At 35.9% G+C, this 19,582-nt stretch overlaps 1 protein-coding gene across 2 annotated transcripts in view; it reads left to right on the top strand.

Moving 5' to 3' along the window:
- The window catches only part of LOC134841190 (E3 ubiquitin-protein ligase AMFR-like), a 148,302-nt gene extending 128,720 nt beyond the window's left edge, over positions 1–19,582 (top strand). For both annotated transcript variants that reach the window (XM_063857017.1, XM_063857018.1), the window contains 7 exons: positions 13,125–13,280; positions 15,645–15,818; positions 16,319–16,617; positions 16,898–17,396; positions 17,555–17,626; positions 17,796–18,331; positions 19,328–19,582. In XM_063857017.1, the coding sequence (XP_063713087.1) occupies positions 13,125–13,280; positions 15,645–15,818; positions 16,319–16,617; positions 16,898–17,396; positions 17,555–17,626; positions 17,796–18,331; positions 19,328–19,400 (1,809 nt within the window). In that variant the 3' untranslated portion in view covers positions 19,401–19,582. The remainder of the gene's footprint in view (positions 1–13,124; positions 13,281–15,644; positions 15,819–16,318; positions 16,618–16,897; positions 17,397–17,554; positions 17,627–17,795; positions 18,332–19,327) is intronic.

Here is a 19,582-nt window from a genome sequence, read left to right as displayed (position 1 = left end):
TGGTTTCATAACTAGAAAATTGCTGTCAGTGATGTTTCATCTGAATGAACGATGTGTTCGAGAGTGTTAGAATTCACTCCAAAATTGAAAATCGTGAAATGAGCCGAAAATTTTTTTACACATTTTACTCGTGGAGGTTGTTTTATACAATCTACGAAGCGTTCCCATGCACAGTTTTAGCTTCATAAGTCCAGTAGTTGATAAAAAAAATTCAGAATGGAAAAAAAAATAAAAAATACCTAACCTCGATAAACTTAACAGATGACGAGAAAATCAAAATTCTTATTTGTAATCTATTATAGCTCACCAAAAGCTAATTCTCCGCCAAATTTCGACTTCAAATTTTTTTTTCAATTTTCATTGTCTTTAAGCACGTAAAATATGTTTTGATGCAAAATTTTTATCTGATACCCTTCTAAAGTGAGCAGAAGAGAAGCCGTTTAACTGCCTTCTTTTCCAGATTGAATAGATCAATGAAGTTTCATCTCATTGAACGCATGTTGGATTTTTTTGCAAGTTTTTGAACAGGCTTCAATTTCATTTTGAAGCAATTTTTTATTTGATGTTTTTCCTCTATCAGTTTTTTTTTTTCGAATGCTGGATTGTTTTTGATTTTCTGTTCTGATACTGTGTGCAGTTAGCTTAACACAACTTAGTGACAAAATTTCAAGCTGACCATTTTCAGTTCAAATCCATTCATGGTGATGGCATAGCGTGTTCAAATGTGTAAAAAGATTTCTTTTTCAGTCTAAAATAATTTAAAAAAAATTTCATTTCCGGGTGCTTCACAGTTTTTAGGAGTGTGGTTGTTTCTGATAACAGAAATGTGAAGGCTCCGTGAATTTTTTTAACTAACGGGCGTGTTTATTTTTATTTGTATTTTTTTCTGTGGTTGAGCTACCCTTCCGTTGCGTATTAGCGTTTTATTTTACAAGCATGGTGGTATTGGTTTAATTTCATAGGATTTTAAACTTTTTTTGATAACTTCTGATAACCTTTTCTTGTATCTTCTCCATCTAACAATTATCAGAAAAAGTTGAACGAAGGTTGCATGCTTTGTTTGTAGCTTGGACGCTTCAAGTTTTTGGCAATTGAGATTAACAAGATTTGTAAATTCTATCTGGGTTTTCAGCCGATGATTTCCAAATACTTCATTCATTTGTTTTTTTTCTTACGAGTCAGATTTCGTAAGGTCCTCCGCGGTTTTACGATATGTAGTCCCTCTCATTTTTTTCTCGCTAGAACTAAGTGAAAAAAACCAAAGTCGTAACTAATGATTTTGTTGGTGAATGAAGAACATGTGTGAGAAAAGACGAAAAACTGAAAGACCGAAACAAAGTTCACAAATTGTGCAGGCGCTGTTTTAAATTTGATTTTGTTGTTTTCTTTTTGCGTTTTTTATGACATTGAATTCTGCTTTTAAATACCGGAAGTTTTGTCCGAAAAGTATGAAATAAAATGTTGTCAATCAACCGGCTACCCGAAACCGATCTACCTCAGAACCGAAACGAAGCAGAAACATGGTCTGTCGACCCGGACAGGAGCATTTCCTGGATAGGAGAGCTGACCTTGAGCTCTCGCCCTTCTTGCTCTGTTGGGGGGCGAGGATGCTCTCGCTAGAATTTAAGGGAGAAAAACCAAGGTCGTAACTCATGAAGTTTCTGTTCATAGAAGAACAGCGTGTGAGAATGTTTTCTTTTTGCGTATTTTGTGACATTAAATTCTGCTTTTAAATACGGAAAGTTTTGTCGGAAAAGTATGAAATAAAATGTTGTCAATCAACCGGCTACCCGAGACCGATCTACCTAATTACAGATCTACCTAATTCTTTTCCCTAATTATGGAAAATTTAAATACATAGTAATTAAATTTTTCATAATTGGAGTAGCAACATTTCGATTATGGTTTTGAATGTTAGGCTAATCGCCATCTCTCTAACTGGGATATGAGTTTTGTGTTGGTTTTCATCCGCCCTTCGATTTTTCTGTTTCGCTTTGCCCCTTGGAATTTCTTTGTGATCGTGTGGATCATGACTCCCCCTAACTTGTCGACTGTCTTATGGCGTCTCGTAGCAGTTGGTTTCTGAACTCTCGCTTTGCGTCTCCGATTCCTAACCTTCCTGGTTGCAATTCGAGAGGTACTCTCTCGATACTAATGCTTTTCTGTTCTGTTAGGCAGGTCGTTTCTAACTCTTTTTAGCTTTGCCCCGTTTTAGTTTAGCAACCCGTCCCTTGACCGGATGCTATCTCACTGGTGGAGGCAGTGGAGTGACTGCGAAGGTCGCATGTCGTCGCTAATAGTTTCGTCTGCTGGTTTACCTAGTTCGATGCTTTTTGTTGGCTTCTTTGTTTTCGGCTGTTTTGACTTTGGGCTCATCTTCGTGGTGCATTTTATGCTCTTTAGCATTTCGGTCCGAGTCGCAGGTTTTTCTTTTTCGCCAAAGGTGGCGATTTCAGCCAGGGCACTTTTTTCTAGCTTAGACCCGTTTACCGTCATGGTATATTTCGATTCAACGATTATTTTAGATATATGTAATCTATACCATTTGAGCGGTTTACTCGTCCTTTGAAAGACGTTCACTCTCGCTTTATTAAGCCAGGGGCGAAAATTGGTCACCAAAACCAACTTTCGCCCCTGGCTTATGTTCTATGAAAAGTCAAAAGGTATCAATCTGTTAAGCCATCTTGTTAATCTCGAAAAAAGAGTTTTTTTTTCTTATTTCTGTTTAAAAGTGAAATTAAAGCTTTATGATCAAATATTACTGTAAATCGTCTTCCTGAGATATAGTTTCTGAAATATTCTGAAACCTACACTTTTGCCAACATTTCCAATTCGTTGGTCGAGTATTGCTTGACATACCATCGCTTTTGCCGCAAGGATGCAGTAGATATACGGGTACCAAGCATCCCGAACTGCCTCGAACGTATTTCGCTTTCCAGGGTGGTAATAATGTAACCTTGCTTTCACCGGCACTTGCTACCAAAGGGGTATCACTAGCCGCCCATCTAACCGCACACAGTCGTCCCTTAGAGACAGATCGTTCGCATTTTGTGCCCAGTATTTCCCCACTTTGCACAGCAGCTCCTCCAAGGTTTTTCTTATTTTAAAGGATTTAAGTAACTTGGTATCTGCTGGTGGTTAACGCGATAAATTAAATAGCTCAGGCAATGATGTTGATTTTTAACTACTTTACAGTCACGTGGATGTATGGATTTTAAAATTCTAGGGTACTTTTCGTGAAAGCTTCAATTTCGGGATTAATCACGCTAATTTCATCACATTATTTGAGGTTTGGATTCAACCTAATTGGAGAATTCGCTTTTGAAGTTATTGCGATGACAGGGAATGAGCATTCTGAGTTTTGATCCATTTTGTTAGTTTGCCTTAAAAATTTGTTGAGTTTTAACCATCTTCCGGGAGAACGGTGTAACGCACACACTAACTGTCCCTTGGATTTAAATGAATTATGCAATATACAAATAACTCGATTATGATCGGCTGGTTGTCTCGCGCAGGACTCGGCGCACTCAACCGTCGGTTTAATCAAGCATGTTTTCCGTCTTCGTTTCTGATTAGTCGAGCCGCGTTTAAATTGAATAGAGCCAGTTATTCGATTTGTTCGATATGTTGTACCAAGCGGCAGATTCTCCAACTGAAAACCAAGGGACATTCTAAATTCGGTAATTTAAGCTAGAAAAATGATAATGAAGCTTCATCATGTGGTATTGGAAATGCTACACTACTATGAAAGGCTAGTTTTAATTGTTTACATAAGATCCGAGTGGACTCTTTTCGATTCTAAATTCCTTCACATCTTGAGACAAGAATGCTTTTTTAATTTAACATGTGATTCCGATTTCAACTGAATAACGTAACTTGAAACTTTTGAAGTCAAATCCAAATATCTAACTTGTCGATTACCGAACGGATTTTTTTTTAATTCTTTCAGTTTTTTAACCTTTCAGTTTTTAGACTTATTAAGCAGTTTTTGTAGATTATGCACTGCAGTAGATCGCTGATGGCCAAAACCGACTTTTAATGATGATTAAAGAACAGCAAAGAAGATTGATTTCTCCGTTCGAGGTTTATGTCCGTCAGATTTGAAACAAAAAGGACATCAATTTCTGATTGAGAATCCACCCGCAACTTGGCAACAATTAAAAGATCACATAGCTACCAAAAATTAAGTTTCGCAGTTAGTAATGAGTTTATTGGAACAGCTTCAAGTAATGTTGATAATAGATAGCAAATCGAAGGAATAAAGGATCAGCTCAAAGATTTAACAGGGTTAAACATTAACAGAACTAACAGGTAAAATAAACCCAGCCTATAACCCTAACAAACCAAGAAACAAACAAAATGAACGCAGCCATTAATCCAAATGAACCAAGAAATAATTAAAATCCGATTTAGCGAGATAAAATTTCATTTTAACAGAATTTTGCTCAATTTCAGTCAAAATAAGTCCGATTAAACTAGAACAACCTCCATTTTAACGGAATTTGGACCAATTTCAGTCAGAATAAGTCTGGTTAAACTAGAACAACTTTTATTTTAACGGAATTTGGACCAATTTCAGTCAGAATAAGTCTGGTTAAACTAGAACAACTTCCATTTTAACGGGATTTGGCCCCAATTTCAGTCAGAATAAGTCTGATTAAGCTAGATAAACTTCTAGTTTAACAGAATTTTGCCCAATTACAGTCAACAGGAATCCTGTTAAGCTAGATAAACTTCCATTCCAATAGAATTTTGCCCATTTACGGTCAAAATAAGTCCGATTAAGCTAGATTAACTTCTATTGTACCAGAATTTTGCATAATTTAAGTCAATAAGTCCGATTGAACTCGATTATTTTCCATGTTAACAAAATTTTTCCGAATTAAGGTTAAAATTATTTCAATTAAACTAGATACATCCATTTTAACAGAAAATTACCCAATTTTGGTCGGAATAACTCCAATAAAGCTAGATCAACTTCTATTTTAACAGAATTTGCCGAATTTTGCAAAATAGAGCCATTTAAGCTACTTTAGTTTGGTATGAAACTAAGATTCAAACCATTTAAGGTAGGTAAACTAAGAATTAATGTAAAGTTCACCCAATTTTGGTCAAAAGAAGCACAATTAAGTTAGGTAAACCTAAAATTAACCTTAAGTTTACTCTTTTTTTGTCAAATTAAGCCATTTAGCATGAATAAAACTCCAACTCTTCCAAACTTTGCCCAAAAATTAGTCTACATAAGCCCAAAAAGTAATTTAAATATAAATAACGCTGGAAATAAACTAGAATTTGTTAAAAATAGTCACTGTTAACGTAAAATAAATCAAATTTTAGCCAAAATAAAACCAATTTCTATCTTTTTAGTCTTAATTGTGTGATTGAAATTTGAGAGTAGCTGGAACCTAATCAAATTTAAAAAAACTCAAATTATACAGTAGAAAAAACGTTAATTAAAATCGGAAATAACTTATCATTGATGAAAAAATTACTGTCAACATTATAAAATCGATGTTAGTACTTCAAAATTACAACTGAAAGTAGAAAGTAAAATCACTCAATTTCTTTGGTTCAATACTAACTTTGAAAAAGGTTCTATAAGCATTTTATCGAAACACCTTAACGAAGATAAACACAAACTATACGTCCTTTTCCTAAGATACAGTGCCGAAATAGATATAATTTTCCAACAATTAAAAATTCCAAACAAAAATCTACATACCAGAAGAACGCTTAATTGCTTCGCTCCCTGTTTTTTTTTTAAAAATCACGCTAGTGCGTCGATTTCAATTAAAAACAAATACATTATAACAATTATTCGAAGCTGTTTAAAACAAACTATCGAATACATTAAAAGTTGAAATAAACAATCATTAAAAAGAACCTGGTCAAAAATTCTTAAGACACCTGAGAAGTTTAGACAAGACTGAAAGACTTCATCACAAAATCTTCACGTTAATAAAAACAGCCCTGAAATATAATGTCAATTTCCTATCTAGTAATTATAACAGCGTTAAATTTAAAGATCGTAATTAGAAATAAATCCACAAAAATTATATGGTATATTACCAACATTCAAAAATATCAAGTTATCATCTTGTCCAAACAATCTAACCAAAATAATCACGAATTAACTATCCTTTCGCGCAGCAATACACTAGAAATAACTTCTATTCGAAAAAAGCTCAACCGTCCTCATAGCACTATTCATATATCCAATAAAAAGCTGTATTCATCAAACCCAATAAACTCAAAACTTCATTGAAAATTATTTGTCCCTCAAAAAATAACTTTTACTTGAAACATCCGAAGCTTTAAGTACTAATACGTAAATTTTAGTAAGATAAAATAAAAATGTGGAGCGTGAAGATGGGTAAATTTAAAATTAACTTAAAATTTGCCCTTTTTTGGTCAAATTAAGCCATTTGAGATAAATTAAACTCCAATTCATCCAAACTTTACCCAGAAATTGGTCCACATAAACCCTGCCAAATGAAGCTGTTAACGTAAAATCAATCAAGTTTTAGCTAAAACTAAGTTGATTATAAATTGGCAATCGAAGGAGTTTCAGAGAGAATTCATTTTTTTGTGTTTAAAAACAATATTACGTACTTATGATTTCATCAAACGACGCAATTAGAAACATTGAAAACCTCATTTTTCGCGTAAATATTTTAAATGCTGACTGATACATTAGACAGGCAGATTATTTTAATTGATAAATTTCGAACACACTACAAAGTTTTCTTTACACAAGTGGCAGCAGCTGCGTCAAATAGCGAAATGTCCTTGATTTTTTCATTGATTTTTTTGTCATTGACTTTTTGTCATTGATTACCATAACAACTACATTCTTGAGATCTTGATAATTTTCTCAAATGACAAATTCAAAAACATTTACTCCGTTATAAAAAACAAGACTTCTGATATTATCCAAACCACATTAATCAAGCCTCTCTGTCCCTAGAAGATGGCCTGCCAAATGCAGCAGGAAAGTTCCCAGAAGTGGCAGAACGGCTACGAATACAGAAAGATCGTGAGATAAACCTATCTCACGATAACCCCAAAATTGTGACGTCCCTGAAGTATTCCTTAAAGCCGGCATTCAAGTGGAAACCTCAAGGGACATTCCAAGCAACAAATATCGCCACGGGGTATACAACCAACCTGCATCCAGAGAAAATACTCGATCACGAGTATTTCTCATATTGCCCAAGGATTAACTCATTTAAATTTAAAGGGAGAACTCCCTAGGAGTACCTTATAAAATCGGAAGAGACATGCTCGTCCCATTCAGTAGAATTACAGCGTTTCCGGAACATGACATTGAACAAAACGTGGACCGACTAACAAAGGCAAGAGAAAGAATGCGATTAAAGAACAAACCTAAAAGAAGGGCAGAAAGGAACTACAGAAACAACTAGAGGCAGCGGAAAATAAGATAAAGGTCTTAAGAGATTATACTGTGAACTTGAAGAAACTTGAAACTTGATGTATTTTTAAAATTTATATTCATGTTTTAAGCAATGCCTGTTTGAGGAATTTTATTCACAACTGTTCCTCTAAAAAAAAAAGAGGTGAGTTGTAGTATTGGAAATGCTACACTAATATAAAAGGCTATTAATTTAATTTTTTACATAAGATCCGATTGGACTCTTTTCTGTTCTGATTTTAATAAACTAGTTAACCCGAAAAAAAGTCTAAATTCCAGTTTGATAACGCTTGCTTATCGCAACCGTAAAAAACCTGATATCAGTGCAACAAAAAAGCTGGAAGATGCCAGTAACTGTACACAATAAGGTGAATAAAAAAATAAGTTAAGAATTTGTTAAACTTAAATTTTTCTAGTTTTGAGTGACCTTAAAGATAAGAGAAGATGAGAGAAGTGAAAAGATGTGATTCAACTGATTTGTTTTGTTACACTAGTTAACCAGAAAAAAAGTCTATATTCCATTGTGATAACGCTTGCTTATCGCAAGAGTAAAATGCCTGATACCAGTAGCAGGTGCAGGTAAAACCAAACTAAATTTGTTTCGGATGTGCCTGCCTGCTTTTTTCAGTGACTCTAATTTCTAACGCTCAAACAGACTGCTGATATATTATCATTTTTCTATTTTTTTTCCTTTTGAAAATAAAGCTTAAATTTTCTGATAGTTACTTTCCCTTTTAGTAGAGTCACTCAAATTTTGAAAAATTTAAGTTTAACAAATTCTTAACTTAAATTAAACAATCCGAAATGGACACCGAGAGCCATCACCCGAGTGTCGGACAAGTTCTCAACAGACAGTGAGCATTGGACAGTGTACCGCTTTCTCGGCAACCATCGGACAACAAATTCTCCCCACCTTCTCTCCGCTACTTTCCAACAAAATTTTGTAAGAAATAAAAGCAATAATTTGATACAAAAAAAATCCTCTCTTTTTGGTAAAAGTAACAATAGATAAATAGTTGTGCAGAACATTTAACCTTTTCTGTTTAATTATCCTTTTTTAAGTTAGTACTGTAAATCGTCTTCCTATGATATAGTTTAGGAAGTATTTTGAACTCCACACTGTCAACAACATTAGAAATTCATTGGTGGAGTATTACTTTTCCGCCGCGTTAAAAAACCGTGACGCGAATAAGAAAGGTCGCCATCCTTCGGATCCTAGTTGTTCCAGTACTGCCCCTAGGTCGTTGTGACTGGCATCGTACACCACTCGAATTAACCTATGAATGTCGGAGTTTTTAAGTTTGAAGATGTTTATGACACCCTGTTCGATGTTTTGCAAGCAGATTCGCTGTCTTCAGTCCAGTTAAAGTCGTTTTTTAACATGGTCTTGGAGACCACGATAACTCTGCAAACCCTGGCAAGTATTTATGTACGCTGTGTTTTGAGCCCGTAAACGATTTCAATTCGGTCGCCGTGTTCGTTGCCGCGAGCGCTTCGATCGTTGCCGTTTTTCCTTTCAGTTGTTGTACTCCCGGTTTCGTGATTTTATGGCCTAGCCATTCGCGAACTCGCACTTCTTAAGATTAAGTGGCAGATTCTCGCGGTTTAGTTTTTCCAATCTTTTTTATTCGACTAAGGATCTGTGTTCGATTGCGGTCCCCTTGGTTGTTACCTGTTTATCATCGATAAATGCGTTTTCCTGCGGGAACTCGCTAAGAATTGAGTCCATCACCCATAGGAACTCTGGTGGCTTTGAGGTCAGACCGTAAAAATTTGTGCGAAATCGGTATACTTTTTTTATCCACCTTTTCCTGTAAAGTTACTGGTATCCAGCTTTTTTTGTTCCATTGGTATTATCACACTTGAATATAGACTTTTTTCGGGTTAACTAGTGTAACAGAATCAGTTGAATCACATCTTTTCACTTCTCTTCTTTCATTTCCAGGTTGCTTTCCCATTGGCCTGGAGGTAAACCAGTTGCATTAGGACCCTAAGGTCGGGTTCGAGTCGTGGCCTGATCTTGTTTTTTTTCTGTATCAAGCAAATTGAAAAAAAAATCCGAGCAAATTGAATGGTTGGTTTTTTCGTTTGTTCGCTGAGGTTTTGTCGGCTAAGTGCTTGTGCTGTAGACAATTTTCTTTGTTTTTGCAAGTGCAAATATTGTTCATTCGGGGGGCCTTGAAAGTTTTTTGGAAATAGTTTTCATAAAATCTTTTTTTTGTCGGTTCAGTTAGTATCCGGTCGAAGATGGTCGGCGTAGACGCCACAGCACGGTGTTTTTTTCTGTAAGAAGTTCACATTGTAGTTGCAAGTGCTGTTCATTCTAGTTTCAAGGGGCACTTATAAAAAATCAAAAATTTTCGGATCAAGTGGTTTCAGCTCAAAGATTGTTGGCTTAATAGCCACATCATTGATTTTGCTTGTGCTGCTAAAAACTTTACTTGCAGTTGCAAGTGCAATTAATGTCCATTATTGTTTAAAGTGGGACTTAAAACATTTTTTCGTAAAATGCCTTTTTTCGGCTCAACTTGTGTCTGCTCAAAGATCGTCGGGTTTGTTTCTTTTTTCGTAAATTTTGGTTTCGTTGTTGCTGATTTAAAGTTCAATTGTCTGCCATGCCTGTCTGGAATGAACTTCTATCGAGACATAGTAGAGTTTATATGACCTAGTTTTAAAAAGAAAATCATTTTCGGCTTTTTGTTTTTTATTTTATGTTAGTGTTGTATTGCAAGTGTTGCGAAGCTGTGCTTCGCCTGTATGAAAAATTCCGCCAGCACTTTATAGTTTCTTGTTTTTCCGGCTCGAGTAAAAAGTTTAGGGAAGGCATTAATGAAATGTTGTTGCCGCTGGTCGATGTCTTCCTTTTCTCATCCAAGTTTTAGCCGCCTGCCTCTTTCCCTTAGATGTTCATGATTGCTTCCACTGGATTCGTGTGCATGATCTGGAGACCCAGTTTCCCCATGAGATTGGGCGCCACAATTGACGGTATGCTTCCTCCTATGATTCTAATTTCTGCTTTGGTTGTCCATCCATTCGTCGACAGTTCCTCGTCCAGTTTGGTGTTGATGCAGTCGCGAAATTTGTCGTCCTCTGTACTTTTCTGCTTCAAGTGAAGTACTGCTCTCTCCAGTCTTCTTGAGATCGTCCACTGTGACGATCGATATCGGTGATCCGCTGACGATCCAGATGTTCATCGGGTGTCCGTTTATAGCAATTGTCAGTACAATAATTTTCTGAGCTTTCTGGCGACCAGCGGTGCTCTTTTCTTCTAAAGGTTCGACCGATTTAGTGTGTTGCGAACTCACTTCGTTCAAGAGGTGGTCTTCTCCTTCGAACGATTCATCCCCTTGGATTAAGCCAACCTATCTTCCTCCACGTGACATTCTTTTGCACCGGCACGTTTTCTCGTAGTCACCGACCTTCTTGAAGAATTTACATGAGACCGACCGCGCAGGGCTTATTGCAAAATTTAGGGCGTGAAGTTGGGCTGGTTGCAATTATAGCATTTTCCGTTTGACGGTCGAGGTCCTCCGCAGTTATGAAAATTTGTAAGGTTGTTGGAATCGGGTACTAGACATTTCCCGTTAAAATCTTTGTTCATAGGATGATCTCCAGTTTCAATATCTCCATTTTTCTGCATGTTGCATATTTAGCACCTCGAGTTACCGTGTCTAGAGTTGATGCGTTACTAGATGTACTGGTGAAATCTTTTTGCTGTAATTTTTTTAAGCCTAATTGTTTTTTTTGTGGAAAATTCTTCTCAATTGATTGTTTCTTTCAATTCAAAAAACTTATCACGCTCAAAGGCTTTTTGTGTACGTTTTTAACACGCTTTTTAGTGAACCCTTAAATTAAGTGATGATTTGTTTGATTCTGTTCCTTTATCACTTTGTATGTTAGAACGCTGCATGGTTTCTGATTCTTTGAGCAGCTAGCTTAACGCAACTTTGTGTCAAACTTTTATTTTGAGCACTTTCATTTCAAATCCATTGATGGTGATGGCATACTGTATTGATCAAATTTCTAATAAAAAGTTTCTGTTTCAATCTAAAACAAATTTCTGGAAATTTTGACTTTGTTGTCTTGTGTACGAAGGTATTCGGCGGCCGTTGCACGGTATTTAGGAATATGGTACTTTTTAATAACAGAAATGTTGTGGACATGAAATTTCTAGTATTTTCTAAACAACGGGCTTTTAGAAATTTCTACATTTTTTGCATTTTCTTAGGTTGAACTTTTTGTATTCAAGTTTTTTGAAATTTCTTTTGATACATCCGGATGTTCTTGATGGACATGCAGTTTGTTTATTTCTAGCGAAGCTTAAGATTTTCAGCGAAGTTTATTTGGTGTATTTTGGAAGTTTTGGCTTATGGTTTTTGGACCGAAACTTCGCGCGCGTTATTCGTGTCATTTCGATCTTAAAGTTATCAGAAAAAATGAACGAAATTTGAATGCTTTGTTTGTAGTATGAATGCTTTGTTTTTGGCAGTTTTATTTAACACGAATCGCAAAACATTATCTGGGTTTCCAGCCGACGATTTCCAAATACTCCATTTGTTTGTTTCTTCTCTTACAAGTCAGATTATCTTTCGAACTTCGGCATGTAGTTTGATATCGCAAGTGGAGCGAACTTCTGCTTCGCCTCTGTATTTTTTCGCCTCTGTAGTGTATGAGTACGAACCCTCATTTTTTCCAACTTGAGTGCACATATTGGTTGGTGCCACGTTAGAGGTACGTTTACAGATTTTTCATAGCTTGTGCTTTGACATTCGAAAAGTAATAAGTTAACACAGTTGATGCATTTTAAATTCATCAAATGAACCGAAAAAAATAATGATTTGTTTCAAGCAATATAACAATAATATAAACTCGATTTCAAGAAGTTCTTATAACTCTAGATATCTAGCAATTTTTTGAAATGCATAATTTATTCATAATATGGCTTTATGCCTTACGATTTGCCACACTCAAAGTTAGTGTTGATGCGTTCCTTTTGTTATATTCTAAATCATTACTTGCAAAATTGAGTCAATTGGTTTTTGGTGCCACTTTTGCTCAATTGCATTGACAATTTATTAGCATATGTAGCTGCTTTTATTATGACTAGTGTTTGTCGGTTGTTAAGATTGCGTGGCTGAGTGGATAGTGCGTGAGACCCAAAATCTCTTGAATGCAGTAGGTCGCAGATTCGAATTCTTCATGTATCCAAGTTTTTGCTAATTCGAGGCTTATTTCACTTGATAGAGCTGCTTTTTGGTCGTGTTCTTGCCAGTGTTTGCAAAGCGCAGCTTCGCCTCTGCTTAAAACATATCAAAAGGCTACATCCCGCTTTAGCTGGGCCCCTAGTTTCAACTATGTTTTCAGGTTGTTCTGTAGTTTTATTTACCATTTATCAACTCTGATATTTAAAAACTTTATCGGTGTTTCAATTATTTGGGTTCGACTCATGTTTTATCGGCTGATTTAACTTATGTTGCGTGTTTTCAAGAGCGAATTTTAAAAGCTCTTTTCTCGGGAGGGAGGGATTTTAGGACTTTTGATTTTAAAAAAAAATTAGCTTTAAAATTTTTTTGACTACAGTTTCGTTTTCGGCTAAATGACGCTCGCTCCTTGATTCTCAAGGTTTTTAAAGATAATGCGAACGGTCATTATCAAAATTTGATTTTTGATTCTGAATACTGTCAGGTTTTAGGTGGCATATTCTCCGAATGCGTCCTCGAGAGTGCACAGGAAGATCATCTTTCTACTCAGTTCCATCTTCGTCTGCAGTCTCCTCCTCTTCTCTCTCGCTCTCAAAGTATATTCTGTCACTGCGGACCTCAACCTGCTCGGGTTCCTACTCGCAGAGGTACAATCTTTCTGTGAATTGTTGATCTTGTGATTACAAACAACCGTGGGCATTAGACTTTTTCTAATAAAAAAATCGTTGTTTAAAATATGCTTACTTTATTTGCAGATCAAATAATTTCCTTCAATTTTGCGCGCTTAGCGTTTAAGTAGCGCGCTAGTTTGGTAATACACAGATCTGGGATTCGAGTCCGAACAGGAGCTTTTAATTTTTTCGGGTCGATTGATTCTCCCTTATATAAAAGGTGATGGTTTTTTGGTTTTTGTCTTCAAGAAAAAATTCACAACAAATTTGATTTTTCGTGGTTTGAATTTTGATTTTTGTTTTCAGTTTTTTTCTTTGTTGGAAAAGTCAGCCGAACATCATCGAAACATCCAAAATATAATAGCCCCGAAAAATTTACTCCTTTTTGGAGTAAAAATTTGTGAAATCTCAGCGGAATAAAAATTATCTATTGATCCAGTTTTCTTTGAATGGAATAAATTCAAGTTAAGAAGTGCCAATCATAGCTAATTCTTGAAACTCAAAGAGCTTTAATGTTAAAGTTTTTTCCTTCGGAAATTATATAATGTTCGATTTTTTCACATGCGAGAGCAAGTGGCTTCTAATCCGGAACTAGTCATTTTTTCTCCAAAAACTTGAAAAATCTGTAAGAATTGAACCTGCTTTATAATGTAAGTTCAACACCTTGGAGACTCCTTACGTCTGGGGTTTGAGTCTCGGCGAGACCTTGTTGTATTTTTTGATATATATATATATATTTTTCAAGGTACTTTTATCAAGGAACTATCGTTTGACAGCTTATTTTTTGTTTATTCAAGTCGAAAAATGAGAAAAAATAATTTTCTTCTAACTTAAGCAATTTTTATTTAAATTTAAAGTCGTCATGTTTTGTTTAACCAAAATTACGACCTCCAGCTTCAGTAAGGGCTGTGAACACTAACAGTATAAAAACAAAAGGTTTTTTTTATGGCTGATTTGTTTTCAGCTGAACGGTTGTCTATCCAAGTTTTGTCGTGCTTTTTTAAAGCTGGTGATTGCTTTATCGATTCTGGATTCCAGAAAATGAAGATCAGTCGAGACAAACCAATAGAATTTATTAGATTTCGTTTTTTTTTTCAATATACGAAAGCTGAAATGGAACGAGAAAATGTCCCGCCGGAATTACAAAAATGAGCCATTGATTCAATTTTCTCAAATAGGGTATTTTTTAAAGTTCGAATCAAAATAGTTATTTAAATTCAATGTGCTGTAATTTGATATATATTTCAGTTTTCTTGTTCTTTCATACCTTTCCAACTTCTGTTGGCTGTGTTTTAAGTCCTATCTTTGAGATTGCAATTTGTGTCTTTCAAAATGATTTTTGTTCTTTGGATCAATCAATTGTTGAGTATCTAAAGCTCGATGCCAGGCCTGCTGCTGTTTTTTAAGAGTCGATGAACGGTTTTTTCAGTGCAAGTCTTAAAATGCTGTTGTAACTTTAGAAAATGCATGCATTCATATAAATGTTTTTATGAATGCCCTTAGGTATACGAGCTTTGAGTTCAATTCAAGTTCATTTGGTAACAGAGGAATAGAGGAAATGGCGCAAAAAACTTGATCGATTCCTAGTTTAGAAAGTGGAATTTAGTTTTTAGGTTTTCCAGAGTAATAAAAACGTTACCTAACAGTTCAGACTTTCACATAGGTCGCGAAGTTTTTTTTTCAGGAAACTTTTAAAAAATTTTTCAGGCTCAAATTTACTTTTTGTGGTTTGACTTTTGATATTTTTCAAGTTCAGTTAATTTCTTTGTTAAAAGGAATGCAATCTCCACTATTGAACAGCAAAATTGTAAAGGTCTCGAAAAACGTTATTGACTTCTAGTTTGGAAAATGTAATTTAGCTTTCAGATTTTCCAGTGCACCTATAGGTCGAGTTTTCTCAAATTGGTTTAATGTTTTAAAAAAGTGCCAAAAACTGTTATAGAAGGAGCTTTCAAGGATCTATTTTTGTCTTTGAAATTCGAAAGATGAAATTTTTTTTGAAAATTCATTTTTTGCGTTCATTGGCACTTTTTCATTTTTATGTTGGCTATGTTTTCGATTGAAGATTGATGAACATGGTGAAAACTCTAATTTAGGTCGTGATGATTTTTTTGTTACCTTTTGAAGAAAAAGTCATAAACCTTGTTCTTTCTCAAATTTGATTTTTCACGATTAGTCTTTCGATTTCTTTTCAAGTTCAGTTCATTTCGTTCGTTAAAAGAAAGGCAAAATCCAATATCGAACAGCAAAAGCGTTAAGGTCACAAAAAATTGACCGACTCGAATTTCGAAAGTAAGTTCAAACTTAAAGATTTCCTAGTGCTTAATGTGACCATTTTAGTGCTGCCAACTGTTCTTGCGTAATCTTTTGCTGATGGCCAAGTATGCTTTTCATCTGAGAGATCTGAGCTTCTCGGAGAGTTGGGAGAACAAGTCCATGTGCACTTACTACACGGAGTTTTATATGGAGCTGACTGTTCTCGGACTAGATCTACTCCATCACGCACACATGCTGGTATGAGACGAACTGTTACCATCTGTTGTAAACGAAGTAGAAATGAAAGCTCGTGTATCTACGGCGGACCTTAGATTTCTCGACGAGGGAGGGAGAAGTATTTTTATAAAATATTGGATAATTTTGTCGACGTTTTTAGTTTGAGAAAATAGATTTTCCGTGCTCTCAAAGTATTCGGTTTTGCCAAAATGTGCTCCGCAGGCAAAGGGATTCGACCACCTTTGGGTGGTCGAATCCCTAAAAAATGGGCCCGCCTTCTCCCTAAATCAGCCCCTGTATGTACGCTTGATCAGATGACTGTTTGTTTAGATAGGATACAATCAAAATGGGTAGTCAGATTTTTAAAAAAAAGTCCCTAAAAAGCACTTCAAATTTTATTTTTCCCAAATCTATTTTCGATCCTAAATCAGACGAGTCGAATTTTTTTTGCCGAAGAAGCAATAATTTTCCAGTTAAAATTTGTCTTGATGTTGAATCGTGAACTGTGTTCTCTTTTCCAGATATGGAGCAACGTTTTCCTCTCAATGGCATGCCTCGTGATATGTATGCAAGTGCGCCACATCATCGTAGACATCCAACATCGCTTCATGCGTCACAAGGAGTTCTGTCTCGTAACTCGAAATATGGATGCCATGTTCCCAGAAGTGCGACTGCAAACCCCCAGGAGTCCCAGAGGTGGAATTGTAGGGGGAAGTGATAATGAAGATGGGTACGAGGATGAAAGCGAGGATACTTGTGCCATCTGTTGGGATACTATTCTAGTTGGCAGGAAGTTGCCCTGCTCCCATGTTTTTCATAGGTGAGGGAGTTTTGTGTGGCGTAAACATTGCTTAAATTTGTCAGTTGAAAGTATTTTTCTATCCGTCCAGCCTTGTTTTTCTTCACCTGAAGAAATCTAGCAATGGTTTATATGACACGTGATCTTGAAACACCTATTCATGTGTCTCTTGGACAATTTTGTTCTGAAGTTTTTTCATGTAACTATATTTGAGAAGAATCAAGAAACCGTGATAATGTATCTTCAGTAAATTAAAAATCTGCAAACGTGAATCAGCATTCCTTAATCTGAAAATTGTTAGGTCCTGTCTTCGCTCCTGGCTGGTCCAAGATTCAACGTGTCCTACATGTCGCCACGCTCTCAAGTTCTCTCAAGATACAACGACAACTACCGAGTCCACGGGAAGCAACGAAACAAACGATACACAGCAACAAAGTCAATCTGCATTCATGTTGGCGCCCAATTTGTTGTCTTCACTGTCATCGACTTTCCCAGCCACACCTCTTCAACAACAAGCAGCGGGTGGTTCCGCAAGACGGAATTACTTCCACTTTGACGGAAGTAGAATCGCAAGTTGGCTCCCGAGTTTCTCGGTTGAAGTAACCCACGGGTCGACCACTTCGCCGAATTCAGCTACCTCTAGCGAAGAGATTTCGAATACACAGAGGGAATATTGGACACATCAGATACATGTTTTGTTCCCCCATATTCCAATAGTAGCAATACAGGATAGCCTGGCGATGACTCATTCTCTGGAAGTGACGATCGATCAGATTCTGGAAGGAACCATCTTCATTCCGGTAAGATTTGAAGTTTAGTCTGTTTTAGAGATGAAATACTCTGCAGTTTGGTTAATCAAACATTTTTCCTTGAAAAAATAAAATTGTGCCAGACGCGTTGCTGATATACTATTTGGTTTTGATGGCTCAATGTTTTTTAGATTTGAGATTGTTTTTAGCCCGGAGCTAGAAGTCCAAGTGAAGGTTTTGTCGATGAAGACAACTTCAGCAACGTCACAGGTGAATCTAAGGTGAGTTAAGAGCGACTGTCAGTCATTGGAATAGTTATGAAAGCTAAGGAGATAATAATCGGGGTATTTTTGTACCTGCCTTTGAAAGCAAAAAAAACAATACCTGACTTTAAAAATAAAAAAGTATACGTGGATATTTACTCTTTAAGTATGACATAAATTGCTTCAGCCAGCAGAATCAGAAACCGTTCTGGTTCAAAAGTCGAGCTCAACTACGTCATCGGAAGACTCGAAAACGGAGGGAATAGCAAACGACTCTTCGTTAACTTTTGATGCCTCAGCTTCAAGGGCTGATCAAGATTCAACGTTGCAGTTGCAGGTCGCGCCACCCAACACAGCCGCGAGTACTAGCGCTGGCGCAGCGTGCAACATTTCTCTTACACCTTTGAACACAGTTTCGAACGTACAATCTGAAGCTTCAGGGGCAAATCAAGAGTTAGTTGTTGATGATTCTGTGAGTAGAATTATGCCTAGAAGACCGAGTATTCCTATACCCGATAGCGTTCGAAGAAGAAAAAAGTCGTCCGCTTCGAATTCAATTTCAGATCACGTCGACGGTAGTACCGGCTCTTCTTTGTCACATAGTTATGATCGTGTCGCGTCTACTTCAAAGACAGTATTCGGTGACAGGTTTTCCAAAAACCCCGAGGAAAGGCAATTGATTCTACAACAGAGAAAGCGCCAGATGATTGCGGATTGTAAGCGGTAAGTGTTATTAACATTCAGCTTTTAAGTCTGTTGTGCTTCTGTAGAAAAAATTCTGAGATTCTCTTGTCCCATTGTCGAAAAAAAAACGGTTAGAAATTTTTGAATTTAAGCCCAATTTCGAGCGAGTAAAAAAAGAACAGGCTTATTATAGAAGGATTAGCCAGGATGCTTTAGTGTAACTACAGTAAAATTATTGTTTGAAGGTTTTTAAGTGCTTTCTTGGGAATAAGAAACTTTCAGCAAAACAAAATTTCAGCCAAAAAATTAAAATTTTGTCATTTTTCGCCCAAAACAGTTGCCCGATTTGCCTTTTTTATTTTGTTTGTCAAATATGCCTAAAGTTCTATATTTTAATCAGATCTTTTTATCTCACAACTCACAAAAAATGCCTAAAAAGCTTTTTCATGTTTTTTTAAAGTTTTTTTGAGTTGTGTGATAAAAAGATCTGACAAAACTATAGAAGTTAGGCATATTTGACAACCAAAATAAAAAAGGAAAAACGGGCAACTGTTTTGGGCAAAAATGTCAAGAACACCTTTTTTTTTAATTGAAAGTTTTGCTGAAAGTTTCTTATTCCCAAGAAAGCACTAAAAAACCTTCGAAAAATAACTTTGCTGTAGTTCCACTAAAGTTTCATGGTTTATCCTTCCAAAATAAGTCTGCTCTTTTTTTTGCTCGAAATTAGACTTAAATTTAAAAATTTCAAACGTTTTTTTTTTCGATAAAAATGCCTAAAAAGCTTTCTGGTTTTTTTAAAAGTTTTTGTAGAGTATATTGGGAACATTCTGTGCTACTTGCGCAGAAACAGGCTATCCTTGTTTTTTTCGTTTTCCACGCAAAATCAGGTACCACGGCTAATCAGCGGACTTTTCTTTTCTTTACACTACGCCACTACGCACAAAAAATGAAGTGTTATAAGAATATGGTCGGAACACTGTGCTATGTGCAAAGCAACCGGTTATCTTTGTTTTAATGCGTATTTATATATTTTAGTGCGTATTTGGAAAAACACAGTTCTGATGATCTCAAAAGGGAAAACGAAGAATCACAGAAAGACTTGAATTAGACAGGAAAACTGAGAAGAGATTGAATTTAGATTGACAGTCAGATTAAGACTCTTGCTTAGTCAGAACAGTGTATTGAAAGTACTAATGACAGAACTATGAATTTATCCATTAGAGTTTGAGTATCAAATAATTTTTATTTTGATAGTTATGTTATGCACTTAAAAAGGACATTAGTGGCACA

This window comes from Symsagittifera roscoffensis, chromosome 3 (assembly GCF_963678635.1).
Source record: "Symsagittifera roscoffensis chromosome 3, txSymRosc1.1, whole genome shotgun sequence".
Lineage (NCBI taxonomy): Eukaryota > Metazoa > Xenacoelomorpha > Acoela > Convolutidae > Symsagittifera > Symsagittifera roscoffensis.
This window is presented reverse-complemented; position numbering and strand designations above follow the sequence as displayed.